Raw genomic sequence first — 19,649 nt, forward strand, 5'->3', positions numbered from 1 at the left:
GCTGTTAAGAGGGAGAAGCAGGAGGAAATCTGAAAGTCAATAGCACAGATGAAGAAGGAACTGGATCTGACCCTGTATATTGTGGCAACTGCGGCAGAGGAAGCAGAGCACTAGCAGAGGTGGCCAAGAAGTGCCGTACAGTAATAACGTTTTTACTGTGTTGTGGATGGACCTCAAATCAGAGATGGAAAGCTTGGATGCTATCAAATGCCCCAAACTGGTAGAACTTGAGAGAATCCCAATGCTCAATGAAATGGTAGAGAATTGGAATCTAATAAGTGGCTTTCAAGCTCGGCCTGATGACCTTCTTCTCTGCACTTATCCCAAAGCAGGTAAAGAGGAGTCCATGAGAATGATTGGCAGAGCTAAGGGAGAAGAGAACCAGGAAATATGGATAGCCATGGCAGCTGGATGAATTCTCTATTCCCTATAGCTTTTCTCCTTCCTTCCTGGTAGGGACCACATGGATACAGGAAATTGTGGACATGGTTCAACATAGAGGAGATGCACAGAAATGTGCCCGGGCACCCATTTACGAGCGGAGCCCCTACACAGAACTTTTCCCTCCAAAGCCCATCCCTTCAGGTGAGTCTCACAGGCACAGAGGGAAAAAAGTAGAATTAAACACTATACTCTCCAATGTGTGAATGTCTCCTTTGACCTTGCAGGCTTTGAATTGGCATTGGCAATGCCTTCCCCGCGAACCCTCAAATCTCATCTCCCAGTTCATCTCTTGCCAACTTCCTTCTGGGAACAAAATTGCAAGGTTAGAACTATTGGGGAAGCAGTGGTGAGTTTCTACCAGTTCGCCCTGGTTCGGGCGAACTGATAGTGGTGGCGGCGGGAGATTCTGCCCCCCCCCCGGCGGGACGTCATCACAGACACTTTGCACAGAAGGTTCTGCACATGCGCAACAGCGCTACATGCAATTGAAGTGGGTGCACAAGGTCACAGTTCTGAACCTGTAGCGAAGGTAAGTGGAACTCACTACTAGGGTGGGGGGGTATTCAAAGATCTGGAGCTCTTGACCTTATCTATCAATGTTTACTGTAGAATTTCATTCTATAATGCTTTCCCAACCTATAGCCATACATAATGTGCCTAATTTCCAAATAGATGTGAAATTATTTAATATAAGTGAATTAAATACAGTTAATTAAATACAAAAATAAAAAAAGTCACAACAGCAAACAAGAAAGAAAAGTTTCAGGAGTCAAGAAGGAAAAGTCTGAAACTTCTACATTAAATTTTGCTTTCCACTGGATCAGATTTAGGTGAGGTTACAGCACCTAATCAACTCTGACTGATTTTGAAAAACTAAGCAGAATTAGATTTGATTGCTATGTGGAAGGAGGTTCACCAATGGCCTGGGCACATCAAATAGTTCCTATGAGTTGACCTTCCTTCAACTTATATTCCTCATAAGTTTTATTTTCACAGGTCATTTATGTGGCCAGAAATGCCAAGGACTGTGCTGTCTCCTTCTTCCATTTCCATCGTATGAATAAAATACTTCCAGATCCAGGAAAGTGGGAAGATTTTCTGGAGAATTTCATTGCTGGGAAAGGTAAGTAGAGGCTATTTATGTAAAGAACAAAACTTTTTATCTGCATGTTTTAGGCAAGCAGGTGGTCCTGATAACTCTTTCATTGAGTTTCATGATACAGGAGACAAGGGAAACTTTCTGGTTAATAACACACATGGTGAAGAGTGAACAGGATCTGGTAAAAAGAAGATAAAATATAGGAAAATCTGGTGCTATTTTTTTTCTAGATTTTCTAGATTTATAGTTTTGTTTTACAGTTTGGATACTATATAACATTTTCTATTTCTAATTTGAGTTTCTCTATGCAGTTTGCTATGGCTCATGGTTTGACCATGTTCGTGGATGGTGGGAGGCTAAAGACCATCATTCAATTTTGTACCTCTTTTATGAAGACATAAAAAGGGTAAGCATCTCTCATATATTTATACGTACAAACATACTCAGGTGATAATTTACATTAAAGAGAACCTTAGGACTTCTTACTACTAATGTTCACCAATAAAGGTTCACATCTTTTTTCTATAGGTGGTCCCTGATTAACAACCACAGTTGGGATAGAAAGTTAATTAATGCTATTTAAACCAGAAACATAACCTGACAATATTGAATAGTAAACTTATTAAAAACCACAAGCCTAAGCAATAGGAATAAAAATATAGCACAATTTTATGTAAGATTTTGAAAAAAAACAATCACCTACAAATTATGATCTGGTTCAAATACAGACATACTAGCCACAACATCATTATGCATATACACTAACTATAAAGCAGTAGACTGGCATCTGAGGTGCAGTGTATAAAAATTCACCCCACTGTGTGTGTGGTATCTTTGTTTGCGAAGTTCAAAAAATTGTTTTTTTGTTTTTTTTTAATCGCAATTGCTTGTGGAACCTTGGGATTCCATGCATTTGCAGTTCAAAAAATAGATGTAGACTGCTAAACAGATTTTGATTTCAAAGGGAAAAGATGAATCTACTTTCTGTTAAGTGTTTTCTTCACTATGCTATATCTACTGCTCTGTTTTAGTCTATCATAATGAATAGAAAAACTGAAAACCTTATTGATTAATCAGTGTGAACACAAGTTAGTTTGAAGAAAAGCCAAATGAGTAAATTAGCTAGAACAGTGTCGGTGAAACTTTTTGGCACCGAGTGCCGAAATGGGAGCATGTGTGCACATGGGGGAGCACCAGAAACTGGAATAGCAGCTCCCCAGCATGCATGTGCATGCTGGAAACCAAAAGCTCAGCTCCCCAGCATGCGCATGTGCACCAAAGAGCTGCTCTTCTGGTTTCCGGCGCCCCTGTGTGCGCAAAGAACAGTTGGCCGGCGTGCATGTGTGCACCAGAACCTGGAAGAGCAACGGGCGACGCCTCGTGTGCCCGGAGAGATGGCCCTGCATGCCACTTCTGGGACACGTGCCATGGGTTCGCTATCACGGAGCTAGAAGCTCCTAATTATGACAACAAAACATGGAGGGATGAAGACCACATACAAACATCTTTTCTCAATGAGACTTTCTATAGTCTTACAATATAATTCATGTCATGTCTTATTCAGGGTTGGGTTCTACTTATCTTTACTACCGGTTCGCATCGTGCCCATGTGCACGCTTCCTCTTCTGCACATGCGCAGATCGATTTTGATGATGTTTGGGTCAGTGGGCAGAGCCTCCTGCTGGTTTTGCTACTGGTTCTATAGAACCAGTCAGAACCAGAGGCAACTCACCATTGGTCTCATTCTAATCTTTCTTTTCCTTCCCAGAATCCAGCTCAGGAAATTCAAAAAGTAGCTCAGTTCCTAAGTATAGAGCTTTCAGCATCACTCCTGGATCAGATTGTGCAGCACACAAAATTTGAGAACATGAAAAAGAACCCAATGGCTAATTACAGCAACATGCCTTCCTCTGTCCTTGACCAGACAGTGTCACCTTTTATGAGAAAAGGTAAGGAGAATAACGAAGTTCAAGCTACACCTGATGGGAAGGGGAGCATTTGGGACTGTGTTGAGCATGAGACAAATAAAAAGGAACTATTATATTGCTTCCCAAAATACTTTCCAAAGTAACTGGAACAAAGGTGACAATAATAGAATAACAAAGTTGGAAGGGACCCAGGCCCAGAGGTCTTCTAATCCAACCCCCTGCTCAAGCAGGAGACCCTATACCATGACAGACAAGTGGCTGTCCAGTCTCTTCTTAAATGATGGAGAACTCACAACTCTCAAAGACAAGCTGTTTCACTGATTAATTGTTCTCACTGTCAGGTAATGTCTCCGTATGTCTAGGTTGCATCACTTATTGATAAGTTTCCAACTTATCCAAAGTGGAAAGACTTCTTAGCGGCTGTGAGAAAGAGTTCAGAAACTGAGTCAGAATAGCATATCTCAGCCAGGGCCATGTGAGGATGTGTGGACTTCAATCCTCAGAATCCGCACATCTTAACAAGGCCGAGACTGAGAAGCACTGAGTTTGAAGAAAGAAATCTGGAAATCCAGGTTGTTGAGAATATATTTTTGTCTTTCTCTAAATATTTTTCCATCTCTAGGTGCCATAGGTGAGTGGAAGGAACACTTCACAAAGGCTCAAAGCCAACAGCTGGATGAAATCTGCACCCAAAAACTAGATAACAGTGGCTTGGATTTCTGCACAGAGCTATAAATAGACTTCCCAAGGCCTTCAAGCAAGATGTTTTCTCGGACTGATTTCTACTTGAATTAAAAGAAATAATCACAAATTTACAAGCAATGGCAGAAGGTCCTTTTGTGATGGCTGGGCTTGCCATTTTATAAGCCTTTCCCTTGGAAAGGAATTGCCCTGAGAATGAAAGGAAAGAGTTAGCCTCCTAATCACTTTCTGTGGCGAGGAGATAAAGAATGAGTACTTTTTATTTGAATAACCTTTGCATCATGTCATTTCCCAAAAATGTCAGAGAGGCAGACATAATTTGTGATAAGGATACATTTTATCCTTCCAGGAATTCAGCTTGTGGATTGTGCAAGAAAAAGGAGAAAAAAAAAACAAACATGATGCCCAGCAGAATGTATCTAGACCAGCTTAAAATTAAGATTTATGAACAACAGAATAAAGTAAGATATCTATCTATCTTTTGTGGGATGATCTTTGTTTTCAGTCCTGGAAAACATAATGCATAGAGTCCCCAATAGTCTGCTAAATGCTTGGAGTAAACTTGTATTTGGTACAAGTTCAGAGTAGGAAACCAAATCATCATAGGGTTCAGAACTGATAGCTATAAATTATATCACCAATGGGCAGAATCAGAGGTGAAATATAAAATTTGTTACTACCAGTTCTGTGGGCATGGCTTGGTGGTGGGGTAATGTGACTGGGTGGGCATGGTCATTTTTATTTTTTTTTACTTGTAAAAGCATTTTTTCTACAACCTTTTTGGTAGAAGAGGTTATAAAAAATGCATTTAAAAGCCTCTGATGATCAGGCAACTCAGCTGAGATCACCAGAGGATCATTTTAAAAGCATTTTTTCTACATTCTCTTCAGCGGAAGAGATTGTAAAGAAATGCTTTTAAAGGGTTCTGACGATCCCAGCTGAATTGCCTGACCGTCAGAACCCTTTAAAAGCATTTTTTACAGCCTCTTCGGCTGAAGAGGTTGTAAAAAATGCTTTTAAAGGATTCTGACAATCCTAGCTGAGCCGCACAATCATCAGAGGCTTTTTTTTTACTTTTAAAAGCATTTTTTCGACTGAAGAAAAAATGCTTTTAAAAGTAAAAATATGATTGAGCAAGTCCAGAGGTATTTTAAGAGAAGAATACTCCATTCCTCTACTCACAATAGAATTCTTTATGCCAACAGGCTTGAAATTTTTGGCTTACAACATCTTACCTGTCAATGACTTTTTCAGCTTCAACCTCAATAATTGGGCAAACAATTGATATAAACTTAAGGTAAACCACTCCAAACTCAATTGCAGAAAATATGACTTCAGCAACAGAGTGGTCAATGCCTGGAATGCTCTATCTGACTCCATTGTTACATCCTCAAACCCTCACAGTTTCAATCTTAAACTGTCTATCGTGGACCTCACCCCATTCCTAAGAGGAACGTAAAGTGGGTGTGCATAAGCGCACCAGTGTGCCTACCGTCCCTGTCCTACTGTCCCCACTTATTTGTACTCATTCCCCTCTTTCATGTCCATGTTCATAGTCATACCTGCTATCTTGTACATGTTTGACAAACTAATAAATAAATAAATAAATAATATGGAAAGGGTGAAAGAGGAAGACAGTAGAAAGAGAGAAAGAATTATATTTTAATTCAGTTTGTCATACTTTCCTTGACTATAGCAGAATTGCAAGCTACACAAGTACCTTTCAAGAATCTTAATCTTAGGTAGATTTATAGTATTTGTGAAAAACAAGCAAAAGACCCTGCCTTCTGATGTCATAATGGCAGAATTTCAGTGATTCAGTGTAAGAAAAATGAGCCCTATTTATAGTGAAATTGAGATTTAGAATTAGGAAGGTTTCTACTGTGAGCATCAAAAAAGAGATGCCAAAGACTTGAAGCCAGTCTTTTTTTTTTTTTTTTTTTGGAAAAAAAGAAGGAAAAAAAAAGACCCGGTTCTACACGTCCATTGTTTTCATAATATAGTTACAGTCTGCTTACTTCTGATCTTCTGAGAACCTATTGTCACACAGCGCCATCATTATGGCATTAATAAGACCTTTCAATATGAGGGACCCTGGTGGATTTCCTTAGGAAAATAATTTGTTTTTAAAAATAAAATCTACACAATAGTTTTCAATATGTTGGATTGGAGCTAGGAAAACCCACCCTGTCCTCACTCAGCCATTTAGCTCATTGGATACTATGTCAGCCCATCCATATCCACAGAATTGTTGCCATTTTAGGAATAAAATGAAAGGAGAACTTCAAAGAAATAATAATAAATTAAGTTGATGTTAGGTTTTTTCTAGGCCACAAAAAGACATGTTAGTGATCATACACCAAAAACTGATGACATGAGATCAGAACCGACATTAAATTTTATTTTATATACAGTATATTTCATTCAAATGGGAGATCAATAGATATTAGTCTTGTCTGAAGCCCATCTGCTGGGAGACCAGTGGGCTTCCCTACTCAACTGGTTTGTTGCCGTGAGAATAGACTGCTGGGTGAGATAGGCCTGCTGTTTGATCCAGCAGAGCATTGCTTATGTTCAGATTAAATACAGCTCATGTCTCCATGCTTTGCATAGTTAAGAGCTATGATGTGGAAATCAAAAATCTTGGTCAGCAATTTTTACACAAAATTATTTTATGTGTACAATTCACTCATCCAGTTGAAAAGGAGACAGAAGCTGGTTGCTCAGTTTTCATATATGAGAAATATCTACCTGAAACTTGGAAATATTTCCAAATCTGCCTCAACAGATAGGCTCCACCTCCCTTGTTAAGAGGGAGGAGTAGACAGAAAGCTGAAAGTCCATAACTGAAGTGAAAAAGCAAGTGTACATTCTGACAATTCTGCTAAAGAAAGCAGAAGTGACTAAGAAGTACCAAACAATAATATCTCTGCTGTGTTCTGGTTGGGCCTCAAATCAGAGATGGAAAGCTTGGAAACCGAACCTACCCAGGTCTCCAGACTGGTGGAAGTTGAAGGAATCCCAATGCCCATCGAAATGGTAGAGAATTGGAATCTAATAAGTGGCTTTCAAGCTCAGCCTGATGACCTTCTTCTCTGCACTTATCCCAAAGCAGGTAAAGAGGAGTCCATGAGAATGATTGGCAGAGCTATGGGAGGCGAACCAGGAAATGTGGATAGCTATGGTAGCTGGATGAATTCTCTATTCCCTATAGCTTTTCTCCTTCCTTTCTGGTAGGGACCACATGGATACAGGAAATTGTGGACATGATCCAGCATAGAGGAGATGCAAAGAAATGTGCTCGGGCACCCATTACTGAGCGGATCCCCTACATAGAGTTTTTCCCTCCAAAGCCCATCCCTACAGGTGAGTCTCACACGCACAGAGAGAAAATGGTAGAATTAAATACTGTACTTTGCAATGTGTGGCTGATTGTATCTCCTGACCTTGCAGGCTTTGAATTGGCATTGGCAATGCCTTCACCACGAACCCTCAAATCTCATCTCCCAGTTCAACTCCTGTCAACTTCCTTCTGGAAACAAAATTGCAAGGTTAGAACTATTGGAGGTGGTATTCATAGATTTGGAACTCTTTACTCAGTGTATCAATGTTCACCAAAGTATAGGGTTTCATTATGTAATGCTTTCCTACCTTTCACTCCAGTTTTTCAGAATCCCTTCAATCTAGCATTTGTTCGGAGGTGAATAAGATCTATGTTTTCCAGTCTGGTACTTGTGCGACTAGAGTGCTCACCATCCCCATTCAGCACAACGTGGTCATAGGTGGTGATTGCTTTTGAAGAATAGCTCAGGGAAGAGGAATTAACTATATTTGAACAGCCTAAAATTTCTAAATGTTTTGCTTCTCTCATAAATATTTCACTTAGAGAAGATAATATCACTGAGCTTAAGCAGACTCAGAATTTAATCTGATGCAATGTTTGATCTTAGAATCAATTTACATTGTTCTGTTCTACAACATTTTCACGCCTGCCACAACTTAAATCTCTAAATAGAAACGATCCTTGGCTCCATTTGTTGAGAAAGATATACTTTATTGAAGATCAAGTATATTGCAGTATTGCAAAGCCAGAACTAAGACCAAAATCCCTAAATTCTACTTTTTCCTCCCTTAGCTCTCTCTCACTGTCCATCCTGGTATAACTAATAGGTTCAAGCAAGATGTTTCCATAACGGTCAGTCCAAGGGCAGTTTGGTATATGCCCCACTTCTTCTTCCAGCTGGGTGACCCTGAGGCAGTGTCTCATAGAGGCAGTGTTTACTTTCATTTCCCAAGCATTCCCCCCTTCATTCCCCCTCCTCACAGTTCACGGCAGTCTGTCACCGCATAGCAGTGAAGAACAAGCAAGCATAAGGTGGCAGCTGACATGCATTTGATATGAAGGAGGGCATTTTCCTTTTTTCCCTTGATTGTTACAATACTTCTTAATGTTGTTAACTAGTCTGGGTAATGAAATGTTTGCAAGAAAACAGAGAGCACCAAGGACCCCTCATTGTTATAACACTTGTATTTTGTCCATAACAAGCAACATAAATCTGCGAACTCATTCTGCCCTCCTCACCAAGGTTTCTCTAATCTTAAATCATTTTCCTGGGAACAAATGAATGATTAAATTAAAGCTCTCTAACTTCTAAGTAGCATTAGACTTGAATACTATCTGGGAGTTCACCAGTGGCCTGGACCCATCAAACAGTCCCCATAAGTTGAGTTTCCATCAGCTTATGTTCCCCATAAGTTTTATTTTCACAGATCATTTATGTGGCCAGAAATCCCAAGGACTGTGCTGTCTCCTACTTCTATTTCCACCGGATGCTTAAAGTGTTTGAAGATCCAGGAAAGTGGGAAGACTTTCTGGAGAATTTCATTGCTGGGAAAGGTAAGTAGAAGCTATTTACGTAAAAAACAAAGCTTCTTACCTGCATGTTTTAGGGGATTAGATGATCTTGATAACCCTTTCATTGAGTTTCATAACACAGGAGACAAGTGGAATTTTTTGGTTAACAACACACATGGTGAGGAATGAACAGGTTCTTGTAAAGAGAAGATAAAAATGCAGAAAAATCCTGTGCTAATTATTTGCTAGATTTAGTTTGGGAAAATGGCTGAAGCAGATTTGGATACTATATATCATTTTCTAATTTCTAATCTGAAGTTTTTCTTCTTTTTTTGCAGTTAGTTATGGCTCATGGTTTGACCATGTTCGAGGTTGGTGGGAGGTTAAAGACCGTCATCCAATTTTGTACCTCTTTTATGAAGACATAAAAGAGGTAAGCATCCCTCATACATTTATACGTACAGTCATACTCAGGTGGTATTTTCCACTAAAGAGAACCTTAGGACTTCTAACTATTAATGTTCATCAAAGAAGGGTCACTATTTTTCTAGTAATATTTTTAATAGTGATTTTTAAGGGGAAAATGTAATTTTAAATTACATTTAAAGTACATAACTTTAAAAATGTAAGTGTAAATTTTATACAACATTTTAAAAAATCAAATCCTACATATTATGATCAGGTTTAAATACAGGCCTGTTAATCACAAAATACACATACATACCAACCATAAAGCAGCAGATTGGCATCTGAGTAGCAGTGTGTCAAAAAATGTGTGTTTATTATTTTTTCAATTGCAATCGCTTGCAGAACCCTGAGATTCCATGCAATCACAGTTGAAAAGATGGCTACAGATTGTTAAACAGATTTGGATTTCAAAGGGAAAAGTTTAATTGTTTTTCCTCATTCTTTCCACTGGTCTATCATTCTTTCCACAGTCCATCATAGCGGTCCCCAAACTTTTGGGTGCCACGGACCAGTTCTGTGGAGAGCAGTTTTTCTGTGGACCAAGTGGGAGTGTGGTTTTGTGGTTACACATGTGCACAGATGGGGCTTCGCTTGCTTCCTGGCGGGCCATGGACTGGTGTCGGTCCATGGACCATGGGTTGGAGATCCTGGTTTATCACAAGCCATAGAAAATCTGAATGCCTTATTAATTGGACAATGTGAACGTGAATTATTTTGGGAAAAGCTAAATGAGTGGAATGAATTAACAAAAGGCTCCTAATTATGTCAACGAAATACAGGGTGCGACAGAAACATGTTCTCCTCAGCAAGACTTTCTATAAGATGTAACTGGATTTTCCCAAACCAATTCACTACACTACTTGCTCTAATCTTTCTTTCCTTCCACAGAACCCAGCTCGGGAAATCCAGAAAGTTGCTCAGTTCCTGAATACAGAGCTTTCAGAATCAGTTCTGGATCAGATTGTGAAACACACTACGTTTGAGAGAATGAAAGACAACCCAATGGTTAATTACAGCAACATACCTTCATATATCATGGACCAAAATGTGTCACCCTTTATGAGAAAAGGTGAGAGAGTAACTAATTTCTAGCTGCATCTGATGGGAAGGGGGTCTGTGTTGAGCAGTTGGAAGAGTAAAATGTAAAAATGAAGTAAGGTGGTATATTGCTGCCCAGAATAGTTCCCAAAATAAGTAGAAACAGGTGATAAAATTAGAAGGACATCTTAGCAGTCAAATTGGTTGAGAAAGAGTGCAGAAACCTGTTGGGTCAGAAGAGTGTTTCTCAGCCTTGACCATGCTAAGATGTGTGATCTTCAATTCCTAGAGGTCTGCACTTTTTAATATGGCGAAGAGTGAGAAGCACTGGGTTTGAAGAAAAAATGCTGGAAATTCAGATTGTTGAGGTTTTTATTCTTTTTTTCTCTAAATTGTTTTACTCATCACTAGGCATCGTAGGGAATTGGAAGGAACACTTCACAGTGGCTCAAAGCCAACGGCTTGATGAAATCTGCACTCAACAACTAGGCAACACTGGCTTGAAGTTCCGCACAGAGTTGTAAACAGACTTCTGAATGCCTTCAAGAAAGAGCTTTTCATCAGCTGATTTCTAACTGAATTAAAGAAATAACTAAAAATTTGCAAACAATGGTAGAAGTCCTTTTGTGATGGGTGGGCGTGTCATTTTATAAGCCTTTCCCTTAGAAAGGAATTGCCCTGAGATGAATAGAAAGAGTTAACCACATAATCACTCGCTCTGATGATGAAATAGAGAATGAGTACATTTTATTTGAATAACTTTGTCCTTTCTCCAAAGATCTCAGACAGGCACACATAATTTCCATTTTACCCTCACATGAATTCAGCTTGTGCATTATGCAAGAAAAAAAAAAGAGCAAGAAAATAAGGATCTAAATTATAACCAAACATAGCATATCATTATCTCCTTGTCCTGATCAAATTTCTTTTGGGAGAAAAACTTGCGGCAAATCGCCATTATCCACAAATCTTACTAAATTAATCTCCAACTATTGGCCCTGCTAACTAAACAAACACTCATTTAACAACTACTTATTCAATGACCTTTTGAAGTCACAACGGCTGCTGAAAATGTGTTACTTCTGACTCTCCTCAAATTTCAGCTGTCCGAGCTCCCACTTGGTCTCATAATCACAATCTGGGCATTTGGCAACCGACTTACACTAACAGATGGTTGCAGAGTCCCGCAGTCACCTGATTGCCATTTGACACCTTCTCTGCTGGCTTTCCATACGCAAGGTCAATGGGGAGGCCTTCAGGGAAGGGTTGCCTTGGTAAGTCGCAGGTTGCCTTGGTAAGTCGCTTGCACCGCTTCCCATCTGACAGAAGTCACTCTGAGCTCCCCCATGATCATACCTTAACCTGTCCACTAGCCTGATGGTAAGCTGTCTGTGAGTTACTATAGAAGAAAATATTTGTAGCTCAGAGTTGAACTATGGGGTCCTTGGTATTTTCTTAAGCTTGGTGGTTTTCTTGCAGACATTTCATTACCAAACTTTTTGTTCTTAAATACTTCTCCACATTAACTGCATCTTCAGATCATCTCCCAGTGACCCTCTTTAAGTTGAGTCTCCTCCTCCTGGGGAAGGAGGTGATTGAGGTCCACATGAAGGGGTGCACTGAGGAATTTGCAGATTTTCTGGAAATTATTGTTCCCAGTTAGATGCCGATGTGGTTGCTGGTCGGGTGGAAGCCCCTAGGAAGGTTCTCACCCTGTTATCTGGGAACAGTTTGACCCTTTTGCTCAGGGATGAAATCTAAAAATTTTCCCTACAGGTTCTGTGGGGGTGGCTTAATTGGTGGGTGTGGCTTGGTGATCAGATGACTGGGTAGGCGTGGCCAATAACAATAAATAATAAAAATAATAAACAAAGTATACAAAACAATAAGAGGTACCAAAAACCAACTTTCACACTTTATACACAACACAACACAACTGACTCACACACAATGTAAAAGCAGCTGCACTTCACCCAAAATGCCGCCTGTAACATGCAGGAACCTCACACAGCCACAAAAAGCTCAAAAACCAACTTTCACACTTTACACACACACAACACAATACAACACAACTGACTCACACACAATGTAAAAGCAGCTGCACTTCACCCAAAATGGCCCCTGCAACAACCAGGAGCCTCACACTTTCACACTTTCACACTTTACACACACACAACACAACTCACACACAAACACACACACACACAAATGCCACATATAGCTTTGTGAGATTTTATGTGTTTGTGTAGTTAGAGTGAAACACTACAGAAACACACCAAATCTCAGAAAGCTGCACAAATATTTTATTTTATTATTTTATTTTATTTATATTTTTTAGATCAGGGATCTCCAACCTTAGTAACTTTAACTGTGGACTTCAATTCCCAAAGTTCCTCAGCCAGCAAAGCAGGTAGATTAAATTGCTGACTGAGGAGATGGATTTCAGGCAGGCAGATTCAGTTGCTAGCTGATGCAACTGATGTAAAGCATGGCTTTCCCAGCCGGAAAGGAGCAGTACTAAGGTAAGTGCTTCATCGCAGCCCAGAACCTCTTAAAAAGAGGTTTTCTACAAGCTCTTCAGTTGAAGAGCTTGTAGAAAACATGTTTTTACGGTTCTGGTGTTGAGGAACTCAGCTGGGATCACCAGAGGAGCCTTTTAAACCCCCCTTTTTTTAACAACCTTTTCGGCGGAAGAGGTTGTTAAAAAAAACCTTTAAAGGGTTCTGACAATCTCAGCTGAGCCACAGGATCATCAGAGGCTTTTTTTTTTACTTTTAAAAGCATGTTTTCAGCTGAAGAAAAACTGCTTTTAAAAGTTAAAAAAAAACCTCTGATGATGGTGCGGATCAGCAGGGGCAGGGGGCAGGGCCAGGGATTTTTGGCTACCGGATCGGGCAAGTCAGTCCGAACCGGGAACATTTCACCTCTTCTTTTGCTCCTGAGAAAGTGAACAGGATCCTAGGGAGTATGCATGCAAGCACCTATATTTCAGACCCATGTCCCTCCTGGCTTGTGAAAGGAGGTGACAGGCGGGTGGACTCTCGCAGTGATTAATGCTTCTCTATAGGAGGGGGCAGTGCCCAGCATTTTAAGGAGGCTGTAGTCTACCCACTTCTTAAGAAGCCATTGCTGGACTTCACCCGGCTGGATAATTTTCGTCATGTCTCCAATCTTCCCTTTTTGGAGAAGCTTGTTGAGAAGAAAGTCACGCAGCAGCTCCATAGGTTTCTGGATGAAACGGATTATCTCGACCCCTACTAGTCAGGATTCAGGCCTGGATTTGGGATAGAAATGGCATTGGTCACACTTTTGGATGATCTCTGGTAGGAGCAGGATGGGGGTAGTGCATCCATCCTTGCTCTACTTGGCCTCTCGGCAGTTTTCGATACCACCGACCATGATATTCTCCTGGGATGGCTTTGGGGGATGGGAGTGGGAGGCCTTGTGCTATCCTGGTTCACTTCCTTTCTCTCTGGCCGCTCTCAGTCAATGTTGATAGGAGGAGAGAGATCCAACCCTCGCCCACTGCTTTGTGGGGTTCTGCAGGGCTTGGTATGCTCTCTGCTCCTGTTCAACATTTATATAAAGCCACTGGGTGACATCATCTGTCACCATGGACTGAGATATCACCAATATGCTGATCATACTCAGCTGTATGTCTCGGCCTGTGGTGAGTTAAGCGATGCCGTGTCCTCCCTCTCACAGTGCCTGGAGGCTGTTATGGGCTGGATGGGGAGCAACAGGTTGAAACTAAACCTTTGCAAGACTGAGTGGCTCTGAGTTTTGAGTTCGTTGGCTCAGGAAGAATTGCCATCTTTGGCCTTGGATGGTTGACACTGCCCCAAACAGACCTTGTGCGTAATCTAGGGATTTTCCAGGACCATGACTCCTGCTTGAAGAGCAGGTGGCAGTTGTGGCCAGGAGTGCTTTTGCACAACTGGGGGTTGTGCACCAATTATGTCCTTTCTTGGAGCAACAGTCTCTTCTCACAATCACTCATGTCCTAGTCACTTCTCATCTGACTATTGAAATGTGCACTTCATGGGGCTGCCTTTGAAAAGCATCCAGAAGCTCCAGTTGGTGCAAAATGCAGTGGCCTGCATGGTTTTGTGCAGACACCAGTATGCACATGTATTACCACTCCTGCAGGGGCTGCATTGGTTGCCGATTTGCTTCCAGGTGCGATACAAGGTGCTGGTTGTCACCTTTAAAGTTCTTCTTGGCTTGGGATGAGGTTATCTGAGAGACTGTGTCTTGCCAGTCACATCTACCCAACCCATCAGAGTGGTGGGGGGAGGGATCCCATCCCCGAGGGAGATACACCTGAAGGGACCCAAAAGAATGGCCTTCTCCATGGTGGCTCCCTCTCCCTGGAACATCATTCCCCCAGAGATTAGAATGCCCCCCACTCTAATACTCTTCCGGAAGGTGCTGAAAACCTGATTCTGCCAGCAGACCTGGGGAACCCAGAGTGGGATGGAGCACATTAAATGGCTCATGCCAGGGTGGCAGGGGTGGGTGGGAGGTGGAGAGTTTTTTTATATTGTACTATATTAATTTATTTGATTCTTTTTGTTAGTTTTTATTGTTTTAAATGGGATATTTTATTCTGTAAGCCATCTTGAGTCACCATGGGTGAATAGGTGGCAATATAAATTTAATAAATAAATAAAACTAGGTAACATCATCAGTGCTAGAAGGGAGTTGGGTGTGCACTTATTTTTAAATACCAGTGGCTTGTCCTGACAGAGTTAGGGATGTTTTTGCTTCTTCATTTATAATAAAGTCCCATTCTGAGATTTGTTTTTAATAGTCTGCTAAATATTTGGAGCAAACTTGTATTTTTTGTTAAAGTTAACAGAAACCAAGTCGTCATAGGTTTTATAACAGATGGCTATAAATTACATGACCAATGGTCAAGGCTCCAGGTTGGAAACCAAAAGACTCTATGTTCTAGTCCCACCTTTGGAATGAAAAGAGGTTGGGTGATTTTGGGTCAATCAGTCTCAGTGCACAATGTCAGGCTCGGATGATAAGCCACTGGGTCAATTCCTGTTGCAATAGATTGACATTCGGTTGATTGGAAAAGAAAAAAGTGAACCCTGCACTTCTGGGAAGAACACTAGGAAGGGGGAAAAATCATAGGTATTTGAGGTAAGAACCAACAGAGATTCCCTTCCTTTCCCTTCCCTTCCCTTCTGTTAAGTTCGGGCAATGAAGAGGCAGGAGACGATACAAGTGACAACAGCTCTTTGGTTTATTGTGATCCCAGCAAAAGCCAACAGGCAAAAACCCCTCTTTAAATAGGATTTTGGCTGAGGCATCAGCCAATCAGCAACGTGCATTTTCCCGCCCAAATTTCCCTCCTGAAATTCAAATACATTATACTCCTCCCCTCCCAGAACACATTTCACCATATTTACATAGTATTTTTGCATATTATTTTTCCACGTAGTCACGCAGGTAGACAGGGCATCTCCTAACTCTTTCTGACCTGTGCAATTCATTCCCTGGGAGTGAGTCGAGCTGGTCGGAGGGACTGTTTGTTCCTCCCAGCTCCTTCTCTGGGCCATCAGGCCCTGGATTATTGGCAGAGTCGTCCCTGCTGTCCTCTGGAGGAGCCAGTTGGCGTCGCTGGACTTCTCCAGACTCAGCTAAGTCCTCCAATCGCCTCGGGGTTGAGTTAGCTGTTGGTTCAAATATTGGGTAGTCAGGGTCTGGCTGTTTGGTTTCTGGATTGTTTTGTATTCTTTTTCGTAATTGATCTATGTGGCGTCTCCATACTCAGCCATCCCCCATGTCCACTATGTATGACTTTGGGCCCGTCACTCCTACAATTGTTCCCTTAAGCCACGCTGGGCCCTCACTATAGTTATGTGCCCATACTGGTTCACCTGTTGTCATTGTTCTGGTTCTTCCCTTTGTGCTTTGGTACCCATCAGGGGAGTATGCTGGGTTTAACCGATTTAGGGGGCACCGGAGTCTTCTACCCATTAATAACTCCGATGGGCTGCGGCCGGTGGTCACACAGGGAGTTCTATGTTGAACTGCCAGGAAGGTATCAATTTTGGATTGCCAATCTCCTGGGCTAATTCTAGATAGCGCTTCCTTGGCACTGCGTACGAAACGTTCTGCAAGTCCGTTCGTCGCCGGGTGGAAAGGTGCCGAGAGGACATGTCGGATGCCCTCTTCTGCCAAGTACCCCTCAAACTGGGTGGCCGTGAACTGTGGGCCGTTATCGGACACTAGAGTGTCGGGCAACCCGTGTGTCACAAATAGATGCCTCAAGACTGTGATTACCGTTTCCGCTGTTGTGGTTTTCATGAGTAAAATTTGTAACCACTTCGAGTAGGCATCCACCACAATTAAGAAGGTCTGCCCATGGAATGGCCCAGCAAAATCTATGTGGATCCTGGACCAAGGACCCTGGGGTTTCTCCCAATCCCTAATGGGGGCTGTTGGGGGTAGTGGCCTTGATTCTTGACATGCTTGGCATTTCCCTACCCGCTCGCTAATGTCTTTATCCATTTGTGGCCACCACACGTAACTTCTCGCTAGGCTTTTCATCCTCACAATCCCCGGAATAACCACTCTATCCCCCCATAACAGACAACCCCCTTGTACCGACAGTTCCAAACGCTTTTTTGTAAACTCTTTGAAACGATCCCACGGTGCAGCGGGCCATCCCCTCTGCACCCAACCAATCACAGTTGTCTTTGTAAGATGCCCTAATCACTTCTGCAGATGTGACTGGGCAAGAGTCCAAAATGTCAATCAACAAGACGGGCGTCCCTGGGGTCGGGTCTTCAATAGTCTCTGGCAATGGGCATCTACTTAAAGCGTCCGCATGTCCCAAATCCTTGCCCGGTCGGTGAGACAGTTTGTAAGAATATGCTGCCAGGAAAATAGTCCAACGGGTCAGCCTGGGTGATAATGCAACCGGTGTTGGACGGTCCCCCACCAAGAGTCCCAATAAAGGTCTGTAGTCTGTGACTATTTCAAATTGCCGCCCAAACAGGTACTCGTGGAATTTTTTAACCCCCGAAACTATAGCCAGGGCTTCCCGGTCTAGTTGGCTATAGTTCCTTTCCGCTGCGGACATCATGCGGGAAAAATATGCGATAGGGGCTTCTGAACCGTTCGGTAACCTGTGGCTGAGGACAGCCCCTACCCCGTAGGGTGATGCATCACAAACTAGTATTAGTGGCAATGTCTCATTGTACTGAATAAGAAGGCTCTCGCTGGACAAGAGATTCTTAACTCCTTCAAATGCCTTAGCTTCAACGCTGCCCCAAGTCCACACAGCTTTTTTCGCTAGCAGTTTATGTAGCGGTTCAGCTACCGTTGCCTTATCTTTTAAAAATACCACATAGAAATTTACGAGCCCCCAAAAATGCTTGTAATTCTGTTTTGTTTTTTGGGGTTGGAGCTCTTCTAATGGCTCGCACTTTGCTCTCCGTTGGGTGGATGCCTTCCTTATCTATCCGGTAACCCAAGAATTCTACAGATTCAACTCCTATCTGGCATTTGTTGAGTTTAACCTTAAGCCCCGCAGACCTGAAAATGCCCAAAACCTTCCGCAATTTGACCCCTAATTCTTCCAAGCTTTCTGCTGATACCAGTACATCGTCGAAATATGGAACGACTCCCGGTAGACCTTGTAGGAGTCATTCCATTAGGTTTTGGAATAACCCGGGGGCTACACTAACTCCGAACTGAAGTCGAGTGCATTTAAAAGCGCCCCGATGTGTGACAATCGTTTCTGCTTCGGCCGTTCCGTTGTCGACCGGTAATTGTTGGTAGGCTTGAGCCAGATCGAGTTTGGCAAAGACCTGTCCCTGCCCTAACGAGTGCAACAAATGTTGCACTACGGGAACGGGGTAAGCACTCTTTTGCAATGCTTTGTTAAGCGTTGCCTTATAGTCTTTGCAAATCCGGACTGATCTGTCCGGTTTGACTGGGGTCACTATTGGTGTCTCCCATTTTGCATGGTCGACGGGGACTAGTATTCCCTGGCTTACTAACTTATCTAGTTCCCTTTCAATTTTGGGTTTGAGGGCGAATGGGACCCTCCTAGCTTTTAATCTAATGGGAGCCACCTGGGGGTCCAAATTGAATGAAATGGGGGTCCCCACATACTTGCCCAGGCTGTCTTGAAAAACGTCCTTGAATTCCTTCAACAATTCGTCCTTCAGGTTGACTCCATTGTTGTGGACCCCAGTTATGCCCATTCCTAGGCTCGAAACCAGTCCAGTCCCAGTAAACTAGACAGGTTTCCATCAACGATGGTAATCGGCAGGGTTTTCTTGAATTGTCCATATCTTACTCTGACCGTTGTGGCTCTTTTTATGGGGATCCGGTTTCCCTGGTAGTCTTGCAATCTCAGCTTTTGGGGTTGTAGCTGTCGTTTCGCGACTTCTGGCAGGTCCCATGCGACCGTGTCCCAGGACATAATCATGATTGATGAGCCAGTATCCACCTCCAATTTACACTGTACTCCTTCGATGTAGGTCTTAGTGAATATTTTCTTTTCTATGCGTGTCGATGCGTGGCCCACTCGCACAGTGGTGTGATTCGACTTCGCGCCTTTTTTGAACTGGCCAATCCCTGGCTGCTTCGCTGAACCGGCGCCCTGCTGATTGGCTGGTTTGAATTTTTGGCGGGAAGGTTGGGAGGCTCGACAGGCCTGAGCTATGTGTCCTTTCTTTTCACACCGCCGACAAATTGCGTCTTTGAACCTGCAATTCTGTCATTGTTGTTGGCCTCCGCAACTCACGCACTCGTCCCGGTCGCCTCTCTCTGGCCTCCCAGTGTGGAAAACCTCTTCCTCTTCTTCACCGTCCAATTCAGCCTGGATTTCTTTGCTGTGGACTGGCGTTGCTTTTGCCGTAGCATTCGCCGTGTTCGGCTTTTGTAAGGTTTCCGCCGCTTTGGTGGACATTTCGTGTGCCCTGGCCTCATCCAGGGCTATCGCCAGGGTTAGGTTGCTTTTCGACAGCCGCCGCCTCTGTAGTCGGATGTCCCTGACCCCACAAATGAGTTGTTCTAATCAAGAGTCCTCTAAGTTTCTATACTCACAGTGGTTTGCGGCTTTCCTTAATGCGGCCATGTATAC

At 42.5% G+C, this 19,649-nt stretch overlaps 3 protein-coding genes across 3 annotated transcripts in view; 2 read left to right on the forward strand and 1 right to left on the reverse strand.

Moving 5' to 3' along the window:
• Positions 1-11,644, reverse strand: part of LOC131198384 (sulfotransferase 1C1-like) — a 32,793-nt gene extending 21,149 nt beyond the window's left edge. The window contains exon 1 of the mRNA XM_058182968.1: positions 11,579-11,644. The gene's annotated coding sequence lies outside the window, so the exon portion shown is untranslated. The remainder of the gene's footprint in view (positions 1-11,578) is intronic.
• LOC131198385 (sulfotransferase 1C2-like) lies at positions 2-4,206 on the forward strand. The gene is made up of 7 exons (XM_058182969.1): positions 2-332; positions 457-585; positions 669-766; positions 1,441-1,567; positions 1,855-1,949; positions 3,312-3,492; positions 4,094-4,206. Exons 1-7 carry the CDS (start codon positions 167-169, stop codon positions 4,204-4,206), a joined length of 909 nt encoding a protein of 302 aa, XP_058038952.1. The 5' UTR covers positions 2-166.
• On the forward strand, positions 6,774-11,058 carry LOC131198088 (sulfotransferase 1C2-like). Its single transcript, XM_058182600.1, has 8 exons — positions 6,774-6,819; positions 7,085-7,288; positions 7,411-7,539; positions 7,627-7,724; positions 8,944-9,070; positions 9,367-9,461; positions 10,385-10,565; positions 10,946-11,058. The coding sequence occupies exons 1-8, from the start codon at positions 6,774-6,776 to the stop codon at positions 11,056-11,058; spliced, it is 993 nt and encodes a 330-aa protein (XP_058038583.1).
• Positions 11,645-19,649: the final 8,005 nt, after the last annotated feature.

The sequence above is a fragment of the Ahaetulla prasina genome, chromosome 4, assembly GCF_028640845.1.
Source record: "Ahaetulla prasina isolate Xishuangbanna chromosome 4, ASM2864084v1, whole genome shotgun sequence".
Taxonomy (NCBI): Eukaryota; Metazoa; Chordata; class Lepidosauria; order Squamata; family Colubridae; genus Ahaetulla; species Ahaetulla prasina.